The sequence below is a fragment of the Triticum dicoccoides genome, chromosome 1A (genome assembly GCF_002162155.2).
Source record: "Triticum dicoccoides isolate Atlit2015 ecotype Zavitan chromosome 1A, WEW_v2.0, whole genome shotgun sequence".
Lineage (NCBI taxonomy): Eukaryota > Viridiplantae > Streptophyta > Magnoliopsida > Poales > Poaceae > Triticum > Triticum dicoccoides.
Window position 1 is genome coordinate 367,622,755 of NC_041380.1, and position 23,916 is coordinate 367,646,670.

At 47.4% G+C, this 23,916-nt stretch overlaps 4 protein-coding genes across 4 annotated transcripts; all 4 read right to left on the reverse strand.

Annotated features, from left to right (window-relative positions):
* Positions 1-3,553: 3,553 nt before the first annotated feature.
* On the reverse strand, positions 3,554-6,514 carry LOC119273598 (plastidal glycolate/glycerate translocator 1, chloroplastic-like). The gene is made up of 8 exons (XM_037554708.1): positions 6,069-6,514; positions 5,654-5,969; positions 5,282-5,543; positions 5,007-5,122; positions 4,772-4,881; positions 4,287-4,464; positions 4,053-4,182; positions 3,554-3,977 (listed from the first exon to the last, which is right to left on the reverse strand). The coding sequence occupies exons 1-8, from the start codon at positions 6,402-6,404 to the stop codon at positions 3,827-3,829; spliced, it is 1,599 nt and encodes a 532-aa protein (XP_037410605.1). The 5' UTR covers positions 6,405-6,514; the 3' UTR covers positions 3,554-3,826.
* Positions 6,515-6,760: 246 nt separating this feature from the next.
* Positions 6,761-9,267, reverse strand: LOC119273609 (choline-phosphate cytidylyltransferase 2-like). The gene is made up of 8 exons (XM_037554715.1): positions 8,944-9,267; positions 8,652-8,765; positions 8,142-8,237; positions 8,012-8,054; positions 7,772-7,927; positions 7,546-7,614; positions 7,296-7,406; positions 6,761-7,195 (listed from the first exon to the last, which is right to left on the reverse strand). Exons 1-8 carry the CDS (start codon positions 9,144-9,146, stop codon positions 7,097-7,099), a joined length of 891 nt encoding a protein of 296 aa, XP_037410612.1. The 5' UTR covers positions 9,147-9,267; the 3' UTR covers positions 6,761-7,096.
* Positions 9,268-12,410: 3,143 nt separating this feature from the next.
* LOC119273616 (4-coumarate--CoA ligase-like 3) lies at positions 12,411-17,280 on the reverse strand. The gene is made up of 6 exons (XM_037554726.1): positions 16,059-17,280; positions 14,937-15,126; positions 13,855-13,991; positions 13,677-13,744; positions 13,475-13,577; positions 12,411-12,829 (listed from the first exon to the last, which is right to left on the reverse strand). Exons 1-6 carry the CDS (start codon positions 17,160-17,162, stop codon positions 12,674-12,676), a joined length of 1,758 nt encoding a protein of 585 aa, XP_037410623.1. The 5' UTR covers positions 17,163-17,280; the 3' UTR covers positions 12,411-12,673.
* A 948-nt stretch (positions 17,281-18,228) lies between these two features.
* Positions 18,229-23,585, reverse strand: LOC119273627 (CSC1-like protein At1g32090). The gene is made up of 11 exons (XM_037554733.1): positions 23,281-23,585; positions 21,660-21,812; positions 21,362-21,497; positions 21,179-21,280; positions 20,945-21,064; positions 20,783-20,863; positions 20,305-20,645; positions 19,970-20,215; positions 19,408-19,732; positions 19,089-19,322; positions 18,229-18,821 (listed from the first exon to the last, which is right to left on the reverse strand). Exons 1-11 carry the CDS (start codon positions 23,583-23,585, stop codon positions 18,447-18,449), a joined length of 2,418 nt encoding a protein of 805 aa, XP_037410630.1. The 3' UTR covers positions 18,229-18,446.
* Positions 23,586-23,916: the final 331 nt, after the last annotated feature.

Here is a 23,916-nt window from a genome sequence, read left to right on the forward strand (position 1 = left end):
TCTCGAGAGCATAAGTATTCTACAGTGGGTGAACAAATTACTGTTGAGCAATTGACAGAATTGAGCATAATTATGAGAATATCTAGGTATGATCATGTATATAGGCATCACGTCCGAGACAAGTAGACCGACTCCTGCCTGCATCTACTACTATTACTCCACTCATCGACCGCTATCCAGCATGAATCTAGAGTATTAAGTTAAAATCAGAGTAACGCCTTAAGCAAGATGACATGATGTAGAGGGATAGACTCATGCAATATCATGAAAACCCCATCTTGTTATCCTCGATGGCAACAATACAATACGTGCCTTGCTGCCCCTAATGTCACTGGGAAAGGACACCGCAAGATTGAACCCAAAGCCAAGCACTTCTCCCATTGCAAGAAAGATCAATCTAGTAGGCCAAACAAACTGATAATTCGAAGATACTTGCGAATATAACCAATCATACATAAAAGAATTCAGAGAAGATTCAAATATTATTCATAGATAGACTTGATCATAAACCCACAATTCATCGATCTCAACAAACACACTGCAAAAAGAAGATTACATCGAATAGTTCTCCACAAGAGAGGGGGAGAACATTGTATTGAGACCCAAAAAGAGAGAAGAAGCCATCTAGCTAATAACTATGGACCCGTAGGTCTGAGGTAAACTACTCACACTTCATCGGAGGGGCTATGGTGTTGATGTAGAAGCCCTCCATGATCGTTGCCCCCTCTGGTGGAGCTCCAGAACAGGCCCCAAGATGGGATCTCGTGGATACAGAAAGTTGCGGCAGTGGAATTAGGGTTTTGGCTCCGTATCTGATCGTTTGGGGGTACGTAGGTATATATAGGAGGAAGGAGTACGTCGGTGGAGCAACAGGGGGCCCACGAGGGTGGAGAGCGCGCCTGGTGGGGGTGGGCGCGTCCCCTACCTCGTGGCCTCCTCTTTTGTGTCTTGACATAGGGTTCAAGTCTCCCGGGTCTTGTTTGTTGAGAAAATCACGTTCCCGAAGGTTTCATTCCGTTTGGACTCCGTTTGATATTCCTTTTCTTCAAAACCCTAAAACAGGCAAAAAACAACAATTCTGGGTTGGGCCTCCGGTTAATAGGTTAGTCCCAAAAATAATATAAAAGTGGATAATAAAGCCCAATAATGTCCAAAACAGTAGATAATATAGCATGGAGCAATAAAAAATTATAGATACGTTGGAGACGTATCAGGCGCCCCCCCTAGCGCGTCCTGGTGGGTAGTGGGCCCCCTGAGGCCCATCTTCGCGTGAAACCGACGCCAAAAAATCCTATATATTCGGAAACCCCCGAAAGTTAATCTAGATCAGAAGTTCCACCGCTGCAAGCCTTTGTAGCCACGAAAAAACAATCTAGACCCGGTTTCGGCACCCTGTCGGAGAGGGAAATCATCACTGGTGGCCATCTTCATCATCCCAGTAGCCACCATGATGAGGAGGGAGTAGTCCACCCTCGGGGTTGAGGGTTTGTACTAGTAGCTATGTGTTTAATCTCTCTCTCTCTCTCTCTCTCTCTCTCTCTCTCTCGTGTTCTTGATTTGACATGATCTTGATGTATCATGAGCTTTGTTAATATAGTTGGATCATATGGTGTTTCTCCCTCTCTATCTTGTTGTGATGAATTGAGTTCTCCCTTTGAGATTTCGTTATTATTGGATTGAATACTTTTATGAATTTGAGAGCACTTGATGTATATCTTGTTATGAATACCCGTGGTGACAATGGAGTATCATATTGATTCACTTGATATATGTTTTGGCACTCAACTTGCGGATTCCCAAGGTGACATTGGGGTAATCTATGCATAGGAGTTGATGCATGTTTTCATCCTTGTTTCTCCGGTAAAAATCTTGGGACACTCTTTGAGGTTCTTTGTGTTGAATTGAGTATTATGAATCTGAAATTGTTTGATGCATATCGTATAATCAACTCACGGATACTCATGATGACATTGGAGTATCTAGGTGACATTAGAGTTGATTGATGTGTATCATATGGCGTTATTTTAGTACGAACTCTTAGATAGATCGATCAGAAAGGATAACTTGGTATTATTTTAGTATGAACTCTTGGATAGATCGATTGGAAAGGCTAACTTTGAGGTGGTTTCGTACCCTACAAACAATTTCTTACATTATCCGCTAGATAAGAACTTTGGAGTGATTCTTCATTGCACGTTGAGGGATGGTTATATGATCCAATTATATTAGCATTGTTGAGAGATTGCACTTGCGAAAGTATGGACCTTAGGCCTCATTTTCAAGTATTGCAATACCGTTTGTGCTCCGTTTTATCAATTGCTACCTTGCTGTTTTTTATTGTTCCTATTACAAAATCAATATCTACTATCATTTCTACGATTGTATCACCATCTCTTCACCGAACTAGTGCACCTATACAAATTACCATTATATTTGGTGTGTTGGGGACACAAGAGACTTTCTATTATTTGTTTGCAGGGTTGTTTGAGAGATACCATCTTCATCCTACGCCTCCCACGGATTGATAAACTTTAGGTCATCCACTTGAGGAAAAATTGCTACTATCCTACAAAACTCTGTGTTTGAAGGCCCAACATGAGTCTACAAGAATAAAGCTGTGTAGTAGACGTCACACTCAGTCGTGGCTTAGGCCCCCACTTCACCTCCTCTTGTGCCTTGCGAGGTGGACGTTGGTGTAGATGTTGCTGACACGCACTCTCCTAAGTCTATCAAGCATTCAAAGCGCCGATGCCTAGCCTTGGGGGCGATGTTTGTCATCAAGCTTGTCGAATACCTATCTATCTTGGATGTTAAATTAAAAAAACGATTCAATGTCTCTTGAAGCATAAGGCATGCATCAAGGCACAAATGCAAGAAGGATGAAGCTCACCCTCAACCTGGCACCCACGGGAAGAAATCTAGAAGTGCAAGGGAAAGAGAGATAATGGGGAGGTGCAGATGTTTTCATGATACATTTGTCTAGGTTGTAGACGTGGGCTCAGATGTGTCTGTTGTCTCTGTCGTTATATCCTTTTCAAGTGGTTGTGGGTCGATGGGTTTCCATTGGTGTGACCAAAGTGCTTGGGTGTCGGACTGATTCTGTGTTAACTGTGTTTATTGGGGATTCATGTGGGTCCATAGTTTGGGAGTAGTTCGTATGTGTGGTCAAGATTATGACGGTTTTCGTCTGGTTTTCCGTCAGTTAACCAACTCTTTTCTTCTTAATTAATGAATGAGGCAAAACCTCCGTTTTGAATTTTTTTACCAAAAATTGACAACTTTTTAAGAGCAATGTTAATAATATAATATAAGACTGTCATGTCATCAAAAGCTAGCAATATTATTCACTCATACAATATGGTTGGTCGTAAGGTCGCTCTTAAGTTAGTGAGTTTTTGCACTTTCTCTTTTTCTCCTTCCTCTTATCTAGGAGCACGTGTAGAGGCTGACTCTTACATGAGCGGACATATAGAGGCTGATTCTTACATGACAGCTCACTTCCTCCCTTTTTACTTGTCTCGCTGCTCCACATAGGCAAAAGGGCCATGCAAAGAGACAAGAACCAATTGTTGGCACCAAACCAATCAGACTATTACTCTTGTTCCTTTAGAAGAAAAATCGCATGGAGAAAAGCAATCACCGAACATTTTGCAGCTATACAAGCCAGGGAGTACTACTCACGCCTTGACTTGTTGCAACCATCCATCTCTACATGCCAAGGAAATTTTGCATTTTTGTTCTCCAAGCACTTACCATTCTTTTATAAAATGAAAAAAAAAACTCATCACAAGCTGTTGCTGTTGCTGTATACCAGTGTATATGTGTGTCAGCCGGCTATGAACACCAGGCTTTGCCTGACGGCTGCAGAGGAGCAGATCAATGAGCCGAAAATGCCGGTGAGCGCGTAGGCGATGGCGCAGAAAGGGAGCGCCTCAGGCTCCTTGGCCGACAGCGCCGCGGTTCCCAACCCATGAGCACTGCACCCACCATCAAATTTAGCATGCTTTCAGAATGAACGCAGGGACAGGATCCCAGAGTTTCATCAAGTTTACCTGGAAGCTGTTCCGATCCCTCTGGCGATGGGGTCGTTGAGGCCAAGCTTATCCATGGCCGCTTGCACAAAGTTGGCGCCAATCAGGCCCGTCAGAACAACCACGGCGGCCGTCAGCGAAGTGTTTGCACCTGCATCATCGACGCACAAAGCACATCAGTTAGCTAGTTATATCACCACATTCCAAATTCAGTAGCTACACAGAAGAGAATGCAAGGGGGTTTGATTTAATTACCTTCGAAGAAAGAGACTATGCTCAGAGCCAACGCCACGGTTATACACCTTGGCAATATCGAGATGGTCAATGTTGGCTCCAACCCAATCAGGCGTCCTAGGATGGCTGTCGAGTACAGGGAGAATGTCGACGCAATCGCGATCGACGTGAAAATTTCTGCCGCGTGCCTCTTCACAAGCTGAATTCGACAGCGACACGAGTTATCAGGATTCGATACAGAGCAACCGTAACAGTGTTCCAAGTTTTTTCGCAAAAAATAATGTAAAAAAAGTGCAGTTTTGCTAGAACTCATCTAGATGAAATTTAGTTTGGTCTCATTCACCTTTTATAGCCATTGGATGTGATGCTATAAGATGCGTGTGTGCTGACGTGGGTTATATCCGTTCTTGTTTTTCAGATGAATGAGACCAAATTACGTCTCATCTAGATGAGTTCTAGCTACTCCCAAAAAAGTGTTGCAAGATAACAATGGGAATTACACATACCTTTCTCTGCTTGAACATTGAGAAGGCAAATGATAAGATGACAGACCCAAGAAAGCCCATCAGGACGTCACCAGCTCCAGGATTTGATGGCACCTTTGTCAGGTAATCACCTACAAAACCAACCAACCACTTGTGTTAGAGCAGAGCAGAGTATATATGGTCGCAATTACAAGGCAACTGTTGTGAAACTACAGATAAATTCAGAATTTGATTGCAGGGAAGTTTAGCTTAAAACCTAGCGCAGCATCGATTCCGGACCCGGAGAGGTACCCGTATGCGACCGCCGACAAATTCGCGGAAAGCGCGCAGCAGATGATCGGGTGTAACAATTTCTTGATACCAGGCGGTAACCTGAAAAAATAGCATATCATACATGCTGTAGTCAGGCAAATGCAAATGAAGTAGTAGTAGTAATACATAGTACTGTATAGTCTGTATTGGTATCTTCTTAACTGTAAGTGTATAGGAGTGTAATATGTTACGTAGTAGAAAGACATAGTGATGAATTACCCAGAACCAACCATGTATCCCAGTACAGTGGAAGCGAGCATGAACGGGAGGCACGTCCTGGCCGTGGTGCCAAGCGCCGTGGGGTTCACGAACGCCGTGGCGAAGGAGGCGACGAAGACGGCGCCCCACGCCCAGAACTCCAACGTCGCGAAGGTGGACGGCTTGCCCATCGGCTCGGCCGCGATGAGCTCCGTCTTGACGATCTTCCTCACGGTGAGCGCCGTGTACCCCGCCACCGCGAGCGAGGCGAACCAGCCACCGACTGCCGGCGACACACGAAAAGGAAAAATGCAGCAACGACAGCGTCAGTGAAGGTAAAAAATCTTGTGGCAGGACTGAGTGGCAATGGCATGCTAGGTGGTGGTAGAGTACATGTGATGAGGCAGATCTTGAGGCCGGAGGCGGCCGGGACGTCCCTGACGGCGAGGGGCAGGACGACGAGGGAGGGGACGTAGAAGAGCGGCAGCCAGCGCTGGATGAAGAGCGTGGCGGGCTCGAAGAAGTCCATGAAGGCCTTGGCCAGCGCCGGCGCGACGGTGTCGAGGACGAGGAGCACGGAGAAGATGCAGAACATGCCGAAGAGGGCGCTGGGGAACTTGATGGACGCCGCCACGAACGCCTGCTTCAGGTACTTGTCCGTGGCCAGCACGATGCCCAGCGACACCGCCAGGTGCGCGATGCCAACAACCTATACATACATACATACGAGTGCAGAGGATAAGAATATACTGTGTACCATCTGTCGTCGACGATTGTTTGATTCTCTATCAAGAGAACGAGCACTGACGCTGGGCAGGCCTCCGGTGGCGGCGGCGTCTCCGGAGCCGGCGGTGGAGTTGGGGGCGATGAGGCGGTGGCGAAGGGCGGCATTGTTGGGAGCCAATGCCATGAAAGCAGCGGCCGAGTCGGGGGCGCCTGGCGAGAGCGAGGCGCGAGGGGAGGAGCTGCAGCAAGAATGGGGGAGGCTGCGTCGGCATCGGCATCGGCATCGTAGAGGCGTGAGCGAGCTGGGTTGGTGCGACGTCGGCGACGTGGCGCGGGGGAGAGCCGTGGCCGGGCGCGCGGTCGACAGGGGGAGCGGGTGGTGGGAGCGCAAAGCGGAGATCCCCATCATCGCGGCCATGAACGACCGGCCGGCCAGTGGAGTGGAGCAGAAGCAGAAACGGAGACGGAAGCAGCAGGGCTGGCTGCCACTGATGCGAACCTGAAAGACTTTTCGGTGTTGTGTTCGATGCAGGCGTATGTGGCCAGGAGTCGGAGGCCAGGATGTATCCGGATTGGGATCCTTGGGTTGCCATTCAGCAGGGCACCCAGCAGGCCAGCACACATCACAGCTCCATGTGAAGCAGCTGTTCAACACCAACATTCTTTTCTTCCCTTTTTTAAAAAAAAAAAAGAAAAGAAAAACAGCAGCATACTTGATGGGTTACAAAAATTTAAGCTATGGTCTTAATCTTGTGCTCCCTTTTTCTGATGGAGTAAGCCGAAAAATGGAGCAACTTCTTTTCTCTCATTACAAAAGATACAGCCTACAAAGATCAAGGTAACAAAACTCTCTCCACATAGTAGGTAAGCCGCTCGACACCAAACGTCCCTGCTATAGACATCATATCTGCGTACAAAACTGTGAAACCACACACACACACATCCTCCAGCAACAAAAAAAGAACAGTAGTAATAATACAAAGGATTTGCTCAGCTAACTCAACCACTTTACTCAGCACAAGCATCACATTCCATGACACAAGCACAGCTAAACAACTTCTCGCTTTCTCGGTGTTCGTTCACACCATCACAAAGACCTGGTCTGAAAGATCAGGCCGCCGCCACCGGCTGCCGCATGAGACCGCCGGCTATGCCTTTGCCGGCCTGCCTCCCCAACCTCTCCTGTATCCGGTCCTTGATGGCAGTCTCCTGAGTAATTATAACAATAGCGTCAGTATGTCTCTTTCTCCTGAATTTCATGTTCGATTTGACTACTCTGTTTGTAGATTTTAAGCAAAGTATACTATACCATGACGTGGCAGTGCTCCTCGAACTTCTCCAGGAAGCCAGCCACCCAGCGATCCGCGTTCGCCAGCCACTCTTCGTGGTTTATCCCAGCCGTCTTCGCCACCGTTTGCAACTATACAGCACATCAGAAGATCAGCACAACTAATAATCATCGGGCCTAAAAAACGTCTATTCTGCCATGTGGATGGAACGATTGGTCTGTAGATTGCCGGCAAGCATGATTTGAGCTGAGAAGGCGCATGGCTGATTACCTTTTCTTGTTGTGCCTTCACAGTCTCCCGCAGTTTATTTATCTTCATATTCACTTGCAGTTGTTTCTCCTGAAAACAAGACAACCAACACAAGTTATTACCTGGGCTGGGAGACCAAACGAATAACATCACAATATACCGAAAGACAAAAAATAAGCCATGTGCTAAGCTCTACTCGTCGCAAAAAAAGGTTGGTCGGTTAGGTGTCATCAGAAATGTGGCTGACCTTAACATAGCTCACGCCCATATCTTTCCTTGAGTAACCTCGTGCTAAATTCCTCATGACATACTGGTTGTAGTCCTTCACTATCCTCATTATAAGGTCCGATGTCGATACTCCATCAGTCCGTTTTGTTTCCTTGAATTTTCCAATCTTCTTGACCTGATAACACAATAGGAATAAGTAAGCAACGGCAAAGATAACGCCGTCGATCCACATATATTAGTTGTGGAGATGCAAACTTACAAACTCATAGACGTCATTTGCAGCACCGCTTGTATCGGCATAACTGCAATGAGTATGTTTATAGTTAGTGGAGCTGATTAGAGGGGGAAAAGTGAGGATTTGGTATAGCTCTTGAGCGGGTATGACTTACGGCAAAGCATCATGTGCAACATAGTCAATCTGATGCTTCTCAATGAATTCTGGCGTGAGAACCCAGGGAGCATCGGGAATGACCTCATCAACCCACCTAAAGCAGCAGATAAATAGTTAGACGATCGGCAGAGCAGAAAATACCATTTTTTTAATCAAATATCATAAAGGACCAGGCATACTTGATTCTTAAATAAACATGGCATATGCTTAGAACAGGGGGGAATGTCAAATGGGTCAACCCAAGTATCTATATAAGCGTGGTGTTGCAATGAATCACATATCATCCAGTTCTCCTGGTGATCAAAAGAATAACAGGACAGGATGGCTCCAATGCACAAATGGAGGCAACCGGTGGTAGTATTTGACAATCGAAAGCGATGTGTAACTGGCATACTATACTGGTGATGCGTGTCTGCATCTCGTAATAATAACTGAACGAAGAAATGCGGTGCGATGTATACTGATTAAAGAGGTGGAAAATGAGGAAGGGTTGGTGGTTGTTACGCACTTGCAGTGGCGCAGGGACTCGTATCGCTCCTCCTGGTTCATGACGGTCTTGCCCTTGTAGCGCCGCGTGAGGTCGTCGTTGCAGCATCCCACCAGCAGGTACGTGTTGGGGAACCTGCAGCCAAGTACAGATCGAAATGAGCATCGATTTGAGGCGGTTGGACCGAGATTCAGACGTCGCCTTGGAACGAGGCGACAAACGCGGCCCCAGATCCAACAAATTCAACCGCCAGACGGGCCTAGATCTACATGTACGTAGAAAACAGGCGAAGAAGGAACACGCAAGAACGTACAGCAGCTTGGCCTGCTCGAGGGCGCGGGCGTGGCCGAAGTGGAAGAGGTCGAAGATGCCGTCGGCGTAGACGCGGACGGGGCGGCCGTCGTCGCTCCCCGCGGCGCTGGCGTTGGCGCTGGCGGTGGTCGCCTCCTCCTTCTTGTTGCCGCTGCTGCTGTTGGTGTGGAGCATGCGCTTCTTGGAATTGGAGACGCGCGCCATCGCTGGTTGCTCCGAGTCCGGGGTGGTGATTGAGGGTGAGGACGAGAGGAGGAAGCGGCGCTAAATAGGCGGAGGGACGGACGGGCTTTTCTTTCTGACTTTCTCTCCGCCTCGATGATCAGACTCGTGGGCAAACAAGTCTGGGCCCGCCCGCCAAATCCGTCTGGTTAAGCAGACGGATCCGTCCTGGGTACGGATAATATACCCGCACCTAATCCTGTGGACGCGTAGTACTGCCATCACGCGGCTGCCCATGTTTTTTCATCGCCCTTCGGCGCGCCTTCACGTTTATGTTTTGTATGATGATGTTCCATCATTTCACTTTGCACATGTAAAAAATGACCCTAACGATGACGACGGTCCTCCGTTTAAGTTAAGATTTTCCTCGCCGGTTTACTCAACTGATGATAAATTACAACAATATATACCATATTTAACCGCCATGGTCGAAGATGAATAAATTGGAACTTTCTCACGTAAAAAAAAAAGAATGACACGTTTTAATATTTTCTCTAAACTAGGAGGGAAACTGTCGATGAAGACACGTCGAGGTTTGTGTATGGATGTTTTATACGTGGCAAAAGGCACATAAGCGGAGAGGTTGTCCCTATGTCTGACTTTACGTGGAAGTCCAGGGCGCCGTTGCAGTGCAAGTTCTTCACCTGGCTGGCATTAAGAAATAGGTGTTGGACGTCCGACCGGCTCGCTTGACGGGGGTTGCCGCGTCAAGATTCATGCCCATTTTGTGCTTAATGCGGTGAAACAACAAGGGTTAATTTGACAAATGTCACTTCAAATCTGGCGATTCCGAGAAATGCCACTGCAATTTTCAAACTTTGATAAATGCCATTTCATGCCATTTTCAGTGGCATCTTTCGAAGTCTGCAGTGACGTTTTTCAAAGTTTGCAAAAATTGCAGTGGCATTTTTCAAAGTTTGAAAATTGCTGCGGCATTTTTATGAATCGCCATAATTGAAGTGGCATTTATCTAATTAACCCAAACAATAAACCACATCCTTTTGGATTGCGTATTTGCGAGCGAGGTCTGGGCGATTGTGTGCACAGCATTCCGCAAGCCTGGATGGGCACCCAAGAGTAATGATCAGCTAAACGTTTGGTGCACGGACAAGAGTGGAGGTGAGCATCACATCAAGGACATTTACGTGATTCTAGTTCTCACCATGTGGTCATTATGAAAGCACCACAACTCTATAGTTTTCGACGGAGCAACACCATCACGACGCCTTGCCATCAACTACATCGAGAGGGGAGGAAAGAGTGAGAGTCAGAACGAACTCTTTCTAAGGCGACGTCGACAACTTCATAGGCTACTTAGGCGGGTGGGTACTTGAGAGAGGGTAGGCTAGTGCATTAGCGGCAGAGGTGGAGCCGTGTTCTGCATGTAGCATCTAAGCTGTAAGGTGGAGGGGTTCTCTCCCCAAACTCTCTTCTTTAATATATGATACACACACTCATGCGTATTGGAGAAAGCAGCTTACTGATCTAGCTCGACTTGACTTGAATCTATGAATGCACCAAACGCTCACCTGCTTTGTTGGTCTGTTCTTCAGAGTTGGCCAAATCGACTTTGTGAACTAGGTCAACTTCATGTAAGCCTTAGATCTCACCACTACTTTCGTAACCCTCATCTCTATCATTGTTGTCCACATTGTTGCTTTAGATTTGATGGTGAACAAGAGCAACCGCCCACCACATTTGTGGTGATCCAGCTCCCACGGATACATGTGGTAACTCGTTAGATGGCCGCCACGCGGCATCATTTAAAGCCGACATGCCTGCAAACCCCGGCTATAAAAGCCCAACGCCGAGTCATTCCCCCCTACCCCTAGTCGTTGCTCCAGCTCAATCTCTCCTAGCCCCTCGGCGCGACAATGCCGTCCTGGCAGAATGCCGAGTACTGGCTCAACATCCTAGCGGACGCGAACCTACCATCGTAAACCCCACGCTTCGTCGTTGCGAACTCTCCCCACGACGCATAAACAACAGGAGTCGCTACATCCTCTTCCCGTCGTGGTTTGCATGGCACTGGCAGCTCCTCGTGACAGGAGCCGAAGGGGGAGGGGATCTAGCGGCTCGCGTGATGCTGGTGACTCCCGCCGCTGCTTGAGGCATGAGTCTAATGCTTTGTGTGTCATCATCCCCGTCAACGACGATGATGAGAAGGAGGTTGTCACCCCCGCTAATCTTGTCATCATGTTCGTCATCGTAGCCTAGCTCGAGCCCGAGCCCGAGTAACCAATCGAATAGCTACATTGCATATTTTGAAAATACCGTTTGACGATACTTCAAGTTACAAAATATACGTGATACGACAAAGTTTGACCACTTATATAGTTGTTAATTAAGTTGTTGTGTTTATTCACCGTTTGGTTAGGATTAAATGTCGCCTAAATTGCCCCTAGAAATTCGAAGCAAATGAAATTATAGAGGCTGTAGTTTGGCGATTATGTGGTTGCGCATAGTCCCTTCAGCTTTTAAAACATCATGAAACACTCTCCATATGAGGGATGACCGATTCGGGTTTTGGCAACTTTGCTAGAATTGCTCTAGGCCAGCGATGTGCCCATAACCCTCTGCCATACACATGGAGTGCCCAAAGTAATGGATCGACGTGTCCATCCTTGTTAGCTTAAGAAACATCCAATTGCTACGTCGTGGCTATTCATATCTTCAAATGAGTAATTGCTTGCCACTTGTGTCATTTTCAGACCCACAAAGTGAAATTTACTGTTTACATATTCACGTTCTCTCCAGAAGATATGAAGAACCGATCGGCACAGATGCCTGCCTAATTAAGCAGGCAAGGTGTATGGATACACGCAGTTCGTTGGTTGGTTGGCATTGAATTAATTAGCTGAAGATGTCAATCTACTAATCCAAAACAAATGCATCACAATGCCAGCAGCACATTCCATCCAATGGCCGCATATTCCCTCTTCCAGAGTTTTCATTTTGTTGCTATATTAAACTATGAAACTACTCGAGTTCCATTTTAGCAGCTCCACGTTGCTGTCTCCAGAAGAACCACACATCCATCACAAGAATCAATCAACCCCCTAAAAAACAAGAACCAATTGAGATATGAAAAAAAAAACTCCTATGACTAAATCGACCTCTTTCGCAACACGGCTTTCAACAAGGAATAAACGCCCTTGAGCCACCGTCGCCATGTCCGACCGAAGAAGGTCTAGACAAGGATTTTCATCCTGTTTGCTGATACTAGCCAATGAAGACCAGTAGACGACACCTTCAACAAGGTAATAATACGAAATGGTGTTCCAATCAACAGTCTTTCCTGACGAATCTATCTATAGACTATAATAGCACACAGACATGTATTCCAGTGACGGACTCAGACACATCCTATGGGAGCATGGTATGGTACTGCTAGTATGCAATCACGAGCAATCCCAATCCCTGGTGAACCAATCCCAATCGCACACCAAAAACATCCAGCAGCTAACACATGTATTTCATCCATTTCGATGGAAGCTGCTCGACTCCGTTTACAGCCTTGCACTGGGTTTGGTGTGATCTGAACGGGAAGCAGCAGCATCAATGCGCAGAGAGTCTTTGAGAAGCCTTCTCAGAACCTTGCCAGCAGCTGACTTGGGTATTGCCTCCACGAATATCACCTTGCGAACTTTCTTGTACGGGGACACCTGCACCCACCATCATCAGATCAATTCGCATCTTCAGCAAAAGAAAAGAGAATTTTTTTACTTTCTACAGAATTGCAAGTGATTAAATTTTCGGTGTAATGAACCCCTAGTCTATCTCACTACTTGGACATGGTCAAGAAGCAGCAACAAATTCTGGCCGCAATCTTTTCTTGGACGTCTCTCTTCCTGCCAGACAAGGTCTCACAGGAACAGCCGAGCTCCTGTATTTTGTCCAGCGCCGCGCATCACTCTTGAATGGATCATGGGTTCGATTGGTGAGTCAACAAAGAGAGGGGAGGAGTGCATGCCAGCCTGACCTAGCATACGCCACTGGCTCTGGAGTATAGAATGGCGTGCGTGCCAAACAACCTGACCTCATGTTAGTGAGTATGCGTTTCCGTCCGTACAGCGAGTCAGGACAGGTGGGGAGCATGCACAGCAATCACTCATGGTCATGGAAACTGTCTTGACAACCACTGATATCTCAGGATTGCTTAGAATGTTTGTCATGTTCGATTGGACTTGAAATTTTATGATTAAAACTAAAAGGATGCATCATACTACTGTTATGACACGTCGGTTTCAAGGAAGGAAGCAGAAGAGTGGTGCTGTGCTGTGCTGTGCAATGTAGTAGCGTCTTTTTACCTGCTTGGCCACATACTCCATCACTTGCACACAGGTCAGATGGCTTCCAGATCTCCTCACCACGAAAGCTACTGGTATCTCTCCAGCTTCTTCATCTTCAGCACTACGTGCAAGTCGAGAAAAGCGAAAGAATAAAAGTTCAATTCCATGCTGACAAATAAGTTCAACCGACGTAATATTATCTAACGGTTTTCGAACTTACGATGTCACAGCAACATCAACAATTTCAGGGTGCTGGACCAAAATTGCTTCAAGGTCAGCTGGAGCTATCTGATGTTCAGAATGATAATTTGTTATAACCCATTAACTTCTTGCGCAATTTGTTACTATAAACAAGAGCAAGGTCGGTGTATTATACTGCCTGCTACATGAAGGCATACCTGAAATCCTTTGTACTTGATAGTGTCTTTCAAACGGCCCACTATGTATAAGTAACCATCTGAATCAAAGTAAGCAAGGTCACCAGTCTGCAACCAGCCATCGTTTCTCGTGCATGTGTCCTCATCATTCAAGTAACCTGTGAAAAAAGAAAATTCCGACAACCCAAATATAAATGAGGAAAAATGGCATGGATTATAGCTCAAGTAATTCAGGGGGCGTTAGCCTCGGCCCAGATAATGCTAAAGACTATACCTGAGAACCGATTCTATTTACCTTTCTAAAGAGAAAAATAATCACATAGCAGTAAAGGCAGTACAAATTAATTCTTTTGTACTGGCACAGTTGGATATTTAAGCACTACAATGATAAGAAGTACCCATATCATAGACACAAGGGAATTATATATAAATAACAATTAAGAGGAGGATGAAATCATGTGTAAGTAAAAAAAAATGATCTTGTTATCTAAGGGAGCTAAAAAAGAATAGCAGAAAATGCAGAGACAATGCATATGTAGTCTTTATAAGGTCTTCATGGCAGGTCCGGTTAGCAATCTCAAACCCTGATATTGATATATGCAATCATATTAACCAGCTCAGCACTGAGTTAAGTAAAGGCCAGCCACATATTGTTAAAGGCTAGACCTGAGAGCTGATTCTGTTTACCTTTCTAAAAGGAAAAATAATCACATAGCAGAGTAAAGGTAGTATAAATCAATTTTTTTTGTCGCATAATCAGATACTTGCACTAGAATGATAAGAAGTACCTATATCATAGACACAAGGGAATTGTATAAAATAACCATTAAGAGGACGAAGAAATCATGTTAAGCACAAAGAATGATCATATTTATTTTCTAAGTGAGCTGAAAAAGAATGGCAGAAAATGCAGAGACAATGCATATGCCAAGTCTTCATAGGGTCTTCAATAACCACCTCAGCACTGAGTTAAGTAAAGGCCAGTCAATTTATTTTTAAAGTGATCTTTTTAACTAGACATCGGTTTGCATCAGACTACAAATACCAAAATTCAAGGTGAGTGTTTTCGTTGCAGTGGCTGAGTTGGGCTCATGAAATGTTACCTTTCATTATAGCTGGCCCATGGAGCCATAACTCCCCACAAGAGCCAGGAGGTAAACATAAGCCAGTTTCCAGATCAACAATTTTGGCATGCATGTTTGGGGCTAAAAGACCTACAGATGCATACTTCTTGTGCTTCGAGGTATTGAAACCACGAGTTCCCACAGCAGTAGATTCTGTCATGCCATAGCCCTGTTCAAAGTGTAAACATTTACTCAGAATATTACAAGCAGTTGGAACTGGAGCAGTATATTTCAGTGATTACATTGCAACTATTTACTCAAAATATTGCAAGCAATTGGAATGGGTAATTTCGAATCACACGACTAACTTTCAGTTCTCCAATTGCATAAAAAATAGCAGTTTACTCTGAATACTGCATACAACTGGAACTGGAATTGCAGTAATAGTTTCACAGTTTGATTGCAGAAGTATTAATTGTATACAAATTTTGCTTTAAACTTGTTAATCCCTACTTTGTCACCCCATCTAAAATATGCACATACATGTCTATAATGTTTGCATAGTCAAATCAACTGCATCTCATATGCAGAAAATTGGTAGGCTGAACTTTAAGGTGATAAAACAAAAGGACCAACATACATGAATGGATATACCTATGTAATAGACTAAGTACTATTCATCACATATCAGCGACAAGGCATATGATTAAATAGTACCACTAAATTATTTTAGGGCCCTCTTATCTGGCGAACGTCAGCTGGGATGAGGTAACGATTGCGGACATTTTAACTGGCAATTTACGCAGTGGGGGGATCGCAATTTCTTCAGAAACATAACTTCTGGGAAAGAAGAAAAAAGTTCGCTGCAAAAAGGGGAGGATTTGCCATCTCCCACCACATAAACTTGTCATAAAAAAAGCTCGCATGTCACCCCTTCCAAGCTGACGTTCGCCACGTAACAATACCGTTATTCCTTTCCAGCCGACGTTCGTCACGTAACAATACCGTTATTTTATACTCAGAATACGGACGGACTACAACAATTGTTTGCCTTCACCAACCTATGTTTCCCAGAATAGTACTCCCTCCGTAAACTAAGAGCGTTTACGGAGCGTTTACGGAGGGAGTACAAACAATTTAAATTTAGTAGGCTATATGTACCTGAATGAAATCGACGTGTGGGAAAGCCTTGATAAAGTCCTGAACAAGTTTGCCGCTGAGTGGAGCTGCACCGCTGGAGACCTGCACCAAGGAGTCCAATGACGAGGCGCCCGTGGCCTTGGCCCTCAGCAGCGCCGCCATGATGGGCGGCACGAGCGGCAAGTGCGTGACCTTATACCTGTGGACGGCCCTGACGGCCTCGCCGACGTCGAACCTCCTCATGACCACCACGGTGGAGCCGAGCGAGAGGAGGCCCGCGGCGAAGAGGGAGAGGCCGTAGACGTGGAACATGGGCAGCGCGGCCAGGTAGACATTGTCACAAGCAGGTCGCGCGTACTGCGACGCCTCGAAGCGCACGAAGAGCTCGACCATGGCTATGAGGTTGCGGTGCGTGAGCACGACGCCCTTGCTCCGTCCGCTGGTCCCCGAGGAGTAGAGGACGGCGGCGGCGTCGTCCTGGCCAACCTCCGCCGATGGGAGGTCGTCGGCGTCGGAATCGAGCAGCGCGCGGAAGGGCGCGAACTCGTGGCCCGCCGAGGGCGTGGGATGGAACGTCTCCGGCACGAGGACGACCGGGGCGGCGGAGGGCGGGAGCTTGGCGGCGTTGTCGGGCGACGCGAGCACGAGGGACGGGGCGGTGTCCCGCAGGCGGTCGGCGATCTCGGCGCGGGAGCTGGAGGGGTTCATGGTGGTGGCGACGCCGCCGGCGGCGAGGACGGCGAGGAAGGCGACGGGGAAGGCGAGGGAGTTGGGGAGGACGAGGAGCACGAAGGCGCCGGCGCGGATGTCGTGGGCTCCGCGGAGGCCGCGCGCGAGGGAGGATACGAGGCGGCGGAAGTCGGCGCGGGAGAGGGAGGCGGCGGTGGCGGCGTCGAGGAGGCACGGCGGGGAATGCGGCGGCGGCGGGCCGAGCGGGAGGCGGGAGAAGATGTGCGGGACGAGGGAGAGGCCCGGGTCGGCGGGGAGCGGCACCGGCGGGTGGGCGCTGGCGTAGAGGCCGGCGGCGGCGGAGTAGAAGGCGGCGGCGCTGGGGTCCTGCGCGGCGTGCTGCATTGCTGCTGCTGCTGCTGATCTCGCTGTGCTACTACTGAAGTTAAGATCCATTCGTCTTTGCTTTCGGGAGGCGGTTGATATAGCCGCTGAAGCAGCGGATTCGCATGACCCTCCGTTGATCCGCCGGTGGATGCCCGCCGTCGGTTGCCCTGTCCGTCCCGACTCCCGAGCCTTCACGTTTTGCCTCATGCGGTTCGGCTTTGCTTGATTGGCTCATGCAAACAGAAACTGCCGTCTATCTCATCAGCAGAAGCACGTTTTGGCCAACCTTTTTTTTTTAGAAAAAACACTATAGTAAACTGTGGATGCTCGTGGCTTGACAGGCGTGCACTGAATAACTTTACATGTTTGGACAAATCCGGAAAGAAAATGCTACTGCCTCGGATGCCATGTTGAACCACGTCTCGTCCTAAAAGGCGTGTCACCCATGTGTGCCTTGATCACGTCACCTCTGGCACTGAGCTCACCCTTTGCATATATACACCGCCTCTGCTTCAAACATTGGCTCACATTGTCTCTATGGGAAGTTTGTTGGGGTAACGCCCTTCCCCTCCCTCGTTGGCGACATGGAGGGCGACCCCAGATCCCGCCGCCGGTCTCCCCCCTCCTCCCCTCGCCACCGCCAGGGGGCGCGGCCAGGCAAAGCCCGTTCGGTGGCGACAGGGGGAGGAGGGGCTTGCGTCCTCGCGCGTGTGTGGGCTTTCGTGTGCTGGTCTCTCCACGGTCAAGCACGGCGCTGGTGTTGGGTATCATGGTGTGGCGGCGCTTGCGTGTGACGGTGCCCTGCGGCGGTGGCGGTGGACCGAGGAGCCTGCAGTGCAACGGTTAAGACCCACGTTGCCTGTCGACCTAATCTAGGCGTGGCGACTAGATTAGGTCGACAGGCAGCGTGGGTTGCGGCAGCAAGGGCCGATGGCTGTGGCTCTGCCTCCCAGCGATGGTGGCTGTCTGTTGGGAAATGCAGCAGAAAACAAAAAAAAAATCACCCTCGGCCATTCAAGAATAATATGAAGATGCATTAAGCGGTTTGATGTGCAACATTGAGTTGCCCTAATTCCAAAAGATGTTTGGCAGTTAGGTACTTAGGTTCTTTCGGATTAATGGGAGTTTCCGTAAGTATCGCCATCCAACGCCGATTCGCATTAGTACTCAAGGTAATTGATTTCTCCATTTACAGAAGGAAAATCAATCAACTCATAAGATTATCATCACACGACTACATATTGGCATGTACATCAATCATCATCAGCATCATCTGGACTGGACTAGAGGGGCAATCATTTTCACTAAAATGCGAGGCAAAAGGTCAAGTCAGGGAGTGGTAAATTCGCAGCATCAATGCTCGACTCCAGGGTGGTAGACAAAGTGTGGCGGCGGCTGCTCACTCCTCATGTGAGTTCCCTCGTGCTGGTACTCATACTGGTGCTGGTACTGGTACTGGTACTGGTACTGGCTGCTGGTCCTCTCCTCGTGGTGGCAATGCGTCTGTGCGCTCGTCTCCTCCTCGTACTGTGAGTGTGAGCTTCTCACATGCTGCTGCTGCTGCTGATGCTCCGATTTGTCGATTCTCACCTCTATGGTGGCCTCCTCTTTCTGATCCTCCTGCTCAAACATGTGGAAGATGGGGTGCAGGTATGCATTTGCCAGGTAGGTCTTGAGGTTCAGGCTCGGCTCCGACGCGTGCTCCATCCTGTCCTTCTCCATCGCTTCCTGAGGTTCAGAAATGCAAACAACATCTCAGGTTCTGCAAACGATTTTCGAAGCAAAATTACCAATGAAAGAAAATAGCGTGCCAAGGTAAAATAATGCAACCTTAAAATCCGCTACAGCGACCCTATATCACACTATAGCGAACGACTGTACACTGATTTCATTTAGCAAGACAATGCTCACAACGTTGTAGCGTGCTATTAGCGGTGCTATAGCGCGCTATTTTTTCATTGAAAATTATACATGATACAGAGGTGACGCACTGACCTCTAGAGGGTACTTGCGGAACGCGGGTTCGAACCGACTCTTGCAGTACTTGTGGAACCATATTGTCAGCAACGGCAGGAAGATGAGCAGCGGAGTGGAGTAGGCGGCTTTCATCGTGCTCATCAGCCCAAAGAGGGTCACATGAGAGATGAGCAGGCTCGCTATGATGCGCGAATGGACCTGAGGCCAGAACGCCGCCGCGCTTTCGTACTCCTGATTGTACACATTGATGATCTGAAAACCAAGAGTGAAGGTAGGTCAGCGCACTGGCTCTGACGCAGCAAATGGATAGAGGTCAAAGCAGTATTCATCAACTCACCTGATGCCTGTAGACAAGGTAAGCGAAGGCGAAGAAGACGATTATGAAAGGGAGGAGAATGGGGGTGACCACCGCGTACACGAGCCCAAGGAGGAAGTACAACTGCAGGGATGGAAGGTTTTCTCCAAGGGAGATGCTGCGTGGGTCCATCGCCCTCTCCCTGTCCCGCTCGGTTTTCACGATGAACATGTTCTTCAGATGGTAGATGACCAGTGGCTTCACCCGAAGAATCTCGTTGGCGATGCCGGCCCAGCCATCGACCATTATGTATGTCATGAAGAATGTTGCTTTCATTGGTACGGCCACTCCAATGGTCCTTGGTATTCTGTTAAGAAATTAAAGGAAACGCGGATTGTTACCGTACATCCAACATTTTTCATTTTTCATATGTACATTTTGAGAGTGAGTGCTAGTACATTCTAGTCATATGACGCGGCAGCACAATGATTAATGGAGACATTTTTTTTCGAGAAGGGGATAATTAATAAAATGAAGACATGGGAAAATAAGTTTTGGTTCATGTATGTAATATGTTAGCAGAAGAATATTTGAAGAAACTCACTGTGAAGGAGGATCGTGAAAAAAAGAATCTAGCTGCTCAAAAGCTGTGCCAGCAATTATGCTTCCAAGAAATACATTCACCAGCATGAAGTAGTAATATTTCGAAGCAGTTCTTCTTTCCAGAGATGACAAAGAGACATAGCCTTCAACTTTTGACATGATCATAAGAACCGTAGGGAGGATATAGAGAAAGAGCTTCAAAGCCAGACCGGGTAGGAAACCCTGTAGGAAGGACTTCACCACCTTTCTGCAAATTGAAAAAAAAGTCGTGTGAATGAATAGAAATAACGAGAAATCTCAAGAGGCATGATGCACAAAAAGAAAGAGAATCCTTACACTTCTATTACTGGCCTCAAGAAAGGCGCGACTCTTTCAATACCCTCGAGATTGGCAAGTGATTGCACAAATGCAATAGGTATCATGTAGAAGAACACCAAAGCAAAGACCGCGATTGATATGAGAAACTTGCGTATGCTCAGAGAGAAAAATGGAATAGCAAGATTCTGCCAGTAAACGTCACGTGGTTCAGGAGCCCAGTTAGTCAGCCATTGTGTGGGATTCTTTGACTGTTGTGTCTGTGCACATACAGCAGCACCCCATCTTGAGTCAAATGTCACAAAAGAAACTGGCATAATGGCTTTTGGATCATTCAAAACTCTTTGACGCTCTGATGCAATCTGAAAATATTGACGTAAACGTAGCCTGTGTTAAAATCATAAACATATGTACATCTGATCTGCATAGGGTCTAGAAATTCAGCATGCACGGTAAAATGTTTCCCCCGAATCATAACGCCAACAAATTGTAGACGTACCCTCTTATCAAGTTCGCTAATTCTAGCCCGGTAGTAGTCGATTTGATCCACTTGTCTACCACAGAAACCAAAGCATCCTGTCTGAAATACCATGAACAAGGCAAGCAGTTAAGTTTATATGCACATATCCAAAAATAACAAAAGCAATGATTGGAACATTACCCTTCCAGTTGGTCTTTTCTCAGGATGCCTTTCAAACTTTAGCTGGTAGTAATCCAGCCAGTTTTGAAGTCTCTCCTTTTGCTTTACAAGTTTAGCATACCGGTTTGCATTGTAAACAGCCTGAAATAAAAAATAAGGTCAAGTTCTATAATCAAAACACTAGCCAGCAACCGTTATTTGTGTGTGTGTGTGTGTGTGTGTGTGTAAAAATCAACTAGAATGAGGATAGTATACCTGCTGACCAAGATAGTGGTCTGGATGGTTCCTGCGGAAGAACTCGTCAACTGTCTCAGACGTCGAATGGCTTGACACACGAGGTATGTTTCTGACAATCACCTGGCATTGTTTTTACTGTTGTTATTAAATGCTACAGTAGGACAGCTCTCGACGCATAGCAAACTTTGTTGATGTACTTACAGTGAACTGATCAGCACAACGTTTCTGAGAAGCTAGGAAATGCAATCTCATGAAGGCCACATTACTGTACTCTTTGTACAGCATAAAGCACGTCCAAAATGTGAACACATACGCCATTAGAAGATGAATAAAGAACCTGAAATGAAGTGGGATGTCAGGGGTCAACATTTTAGAGTACTGTTACAAATCAGAACATACAACCTAGAGCAACATAGAGTTTTAAAGAACAATGTTCTGACTTTGTGTTAGGATAAAAATGAACTGGCAAATTTAGAGTTCATAATTTACTGAAGATTACCTGTTGGAGCCCGGGCTAACATTTGATATGGACAGCTTATCAATATCACTGAACATAACATCTTTTCTCAGGTTCAGTAGGGTCCCTCCAGAGACATTGACCGGAATGAGAACCAGCAAGGCGACAACCATGACGGGCAGAAAAATCTTGAGGCTGCAAGTGAGACCAGAGGAAAAAAATAGTTAGTGTACAAAACACAGGGCTCAAACTGAACCTGTAAAATAGCCACACAAAAAAATACTACTAGTACTATATTGAAGACTTGAAGTGCATGAAACACAAAACAGTAGTCCCATCTCCTGCAACAGAGTTCCAAATCTTTTCCTTGACAAAAAGGGGGAAGGGAAAGGTGAAATTTCTCCAAAAGCACCGCCTGAGCAACCAAGGTCAACAGAATAATTTTTGCTTCTCGGTCGGATGGCCGTAAAGCATCGCCCACATGCGAGGATAAACGTGAAGGAGAAGTTTCGCCGGATCGAGAAACGCTTATACTTATTAGATGATGGAAATTAGTTTTATGCTCCATCTCTACAGTAGAAGGGACCAGCGAACCAGATTGTCTATCAATTTTCACTGTTGAAAACACGGCTGCATTCTGAAGAGGGAAAGCTTTGGAACGAAATTCCGTCCAAGGCGGCAAGGAAAGCATCTCCAGTTTGTTGTAAACGCCGGTGGTTGGTCCCGCCCTCCCCACATGCTGAATGATCGGTTGGAGCCACACGGAAAAGTTGCGTGTTGTTTAGTGGGGGAGCACCACCACTTAGCTAGGAATATGATACGGGTCGGTGGCGGGGTATACTGGATTACACCAGGCAGGCTAAAGTACTAGTCTAAAGCTGGATAAGTCCGTGCCTTGGCTGAAAGAGCGCCCGTGATCGTGCAAAACAATCCAAGGATATCTGACGGGCGGACGGCGCCATTTTCAACGCACAACTGAATTGGATGGCAGCCGCGACGTGCCAGGATGACCTCTATCGCCAACGTTGTCACCAGACATAAGCAACATTTCTCCGGATAATCACGCAACCCGTCACTCTGAGATCCAATCAGTTGTGGGTTGAACTGACAAGTCTAATTAGCAAGGATTAATATCAAAAGCATTAGGGTTAAAACTTGGGGATAAAAATTGTACAGTGTTTCGTTGGGGGAAAATGCTTGTTTGGGGTTTGGGGTGCGCAATCTCCGGAGCATGTGAGGATCACATGTTCCGTATGAGAGAACCGAACAAGCATTGTGCTGTGCAACGAAGGAAACAGCTAGCAGCAGCGAGAAGGCAAGGTATAGGCGTGCATTATTGACACGCAAACCAACAACTCATCCAGGCAGGCAGGCAGGGGCAGGCCATGGGTGCAAATTTGGCGAAAAGCGCTTGTAACATTAATGGCAATGGCGTAATCCGCTGCCACTAATTTGGCGAAAATGAAAAGACGAACCAAATGCGGCCGTTATACTACTATCTGGGGATCAGAGCTAATTTGCTGTCGAGGAATTGGGTTGACAAAATAGTAACCGATCGCACGACTCCCAAATTGCACAATTCTGTAGTAGTCGAGCAGAGCAGAGCAGTAGTGGTAGTGGGAGGATTTCCGGAAATTAGAAGGGAGTGAGTGGTGTGACGTACCCGAGGGTGTAGATTCGGAGGTAGACGGCGGAGTCGAGGCCGGCGTGGTGTATGAGCTCGGTCTGGGTCATGCGGAGCGCGCCGGGGACCCAGCTGAGGAACTTGAAGTAGGTGCAGAGGTTGAGGTTGATGGCCCTGCGGGCGCCGCGGTGGTCGGCGGCGCGCTTGCCGGCGATGTAGAGCTTGGGGAAGTAGACGCGGTCGTTGATGGGCTGGATGCGGAGCACGGCGAAGAGCAGCAGGAAGACGAAGGCCCCCAGGATGTTGATGAAGGCCGACACCCCGAGGTCCTGCAGCGTCGCCATGGCTGGGGACTGGGTGGGTTGTCTGTGCCGCCGCCTAGCAGACTAGCAGTAGACGCGCCGGCGCATGCGCGGCAAGGAAGGGGAGAGAAGGCAGGCGGGAGGAAATTGAGGGCGCCGGGGCGGGGGTGGTGGCGTGATGGAAGGTGGAGTAAATGGAGGGAAGAGAGGAGGAGAACGGCAGGCAGTCGGGCCGGGTTCCTCGCTTGGAATTTTGTGGAGCCCACCGGCCACCGCCGCTCTATCTTGTCACGGATGCTACGTAGCGCTGTCTCTGCTTGGCGTCACAATGCGTTCTGGCCATGTACAGACGGCATGGATGAGTGAGGATGGT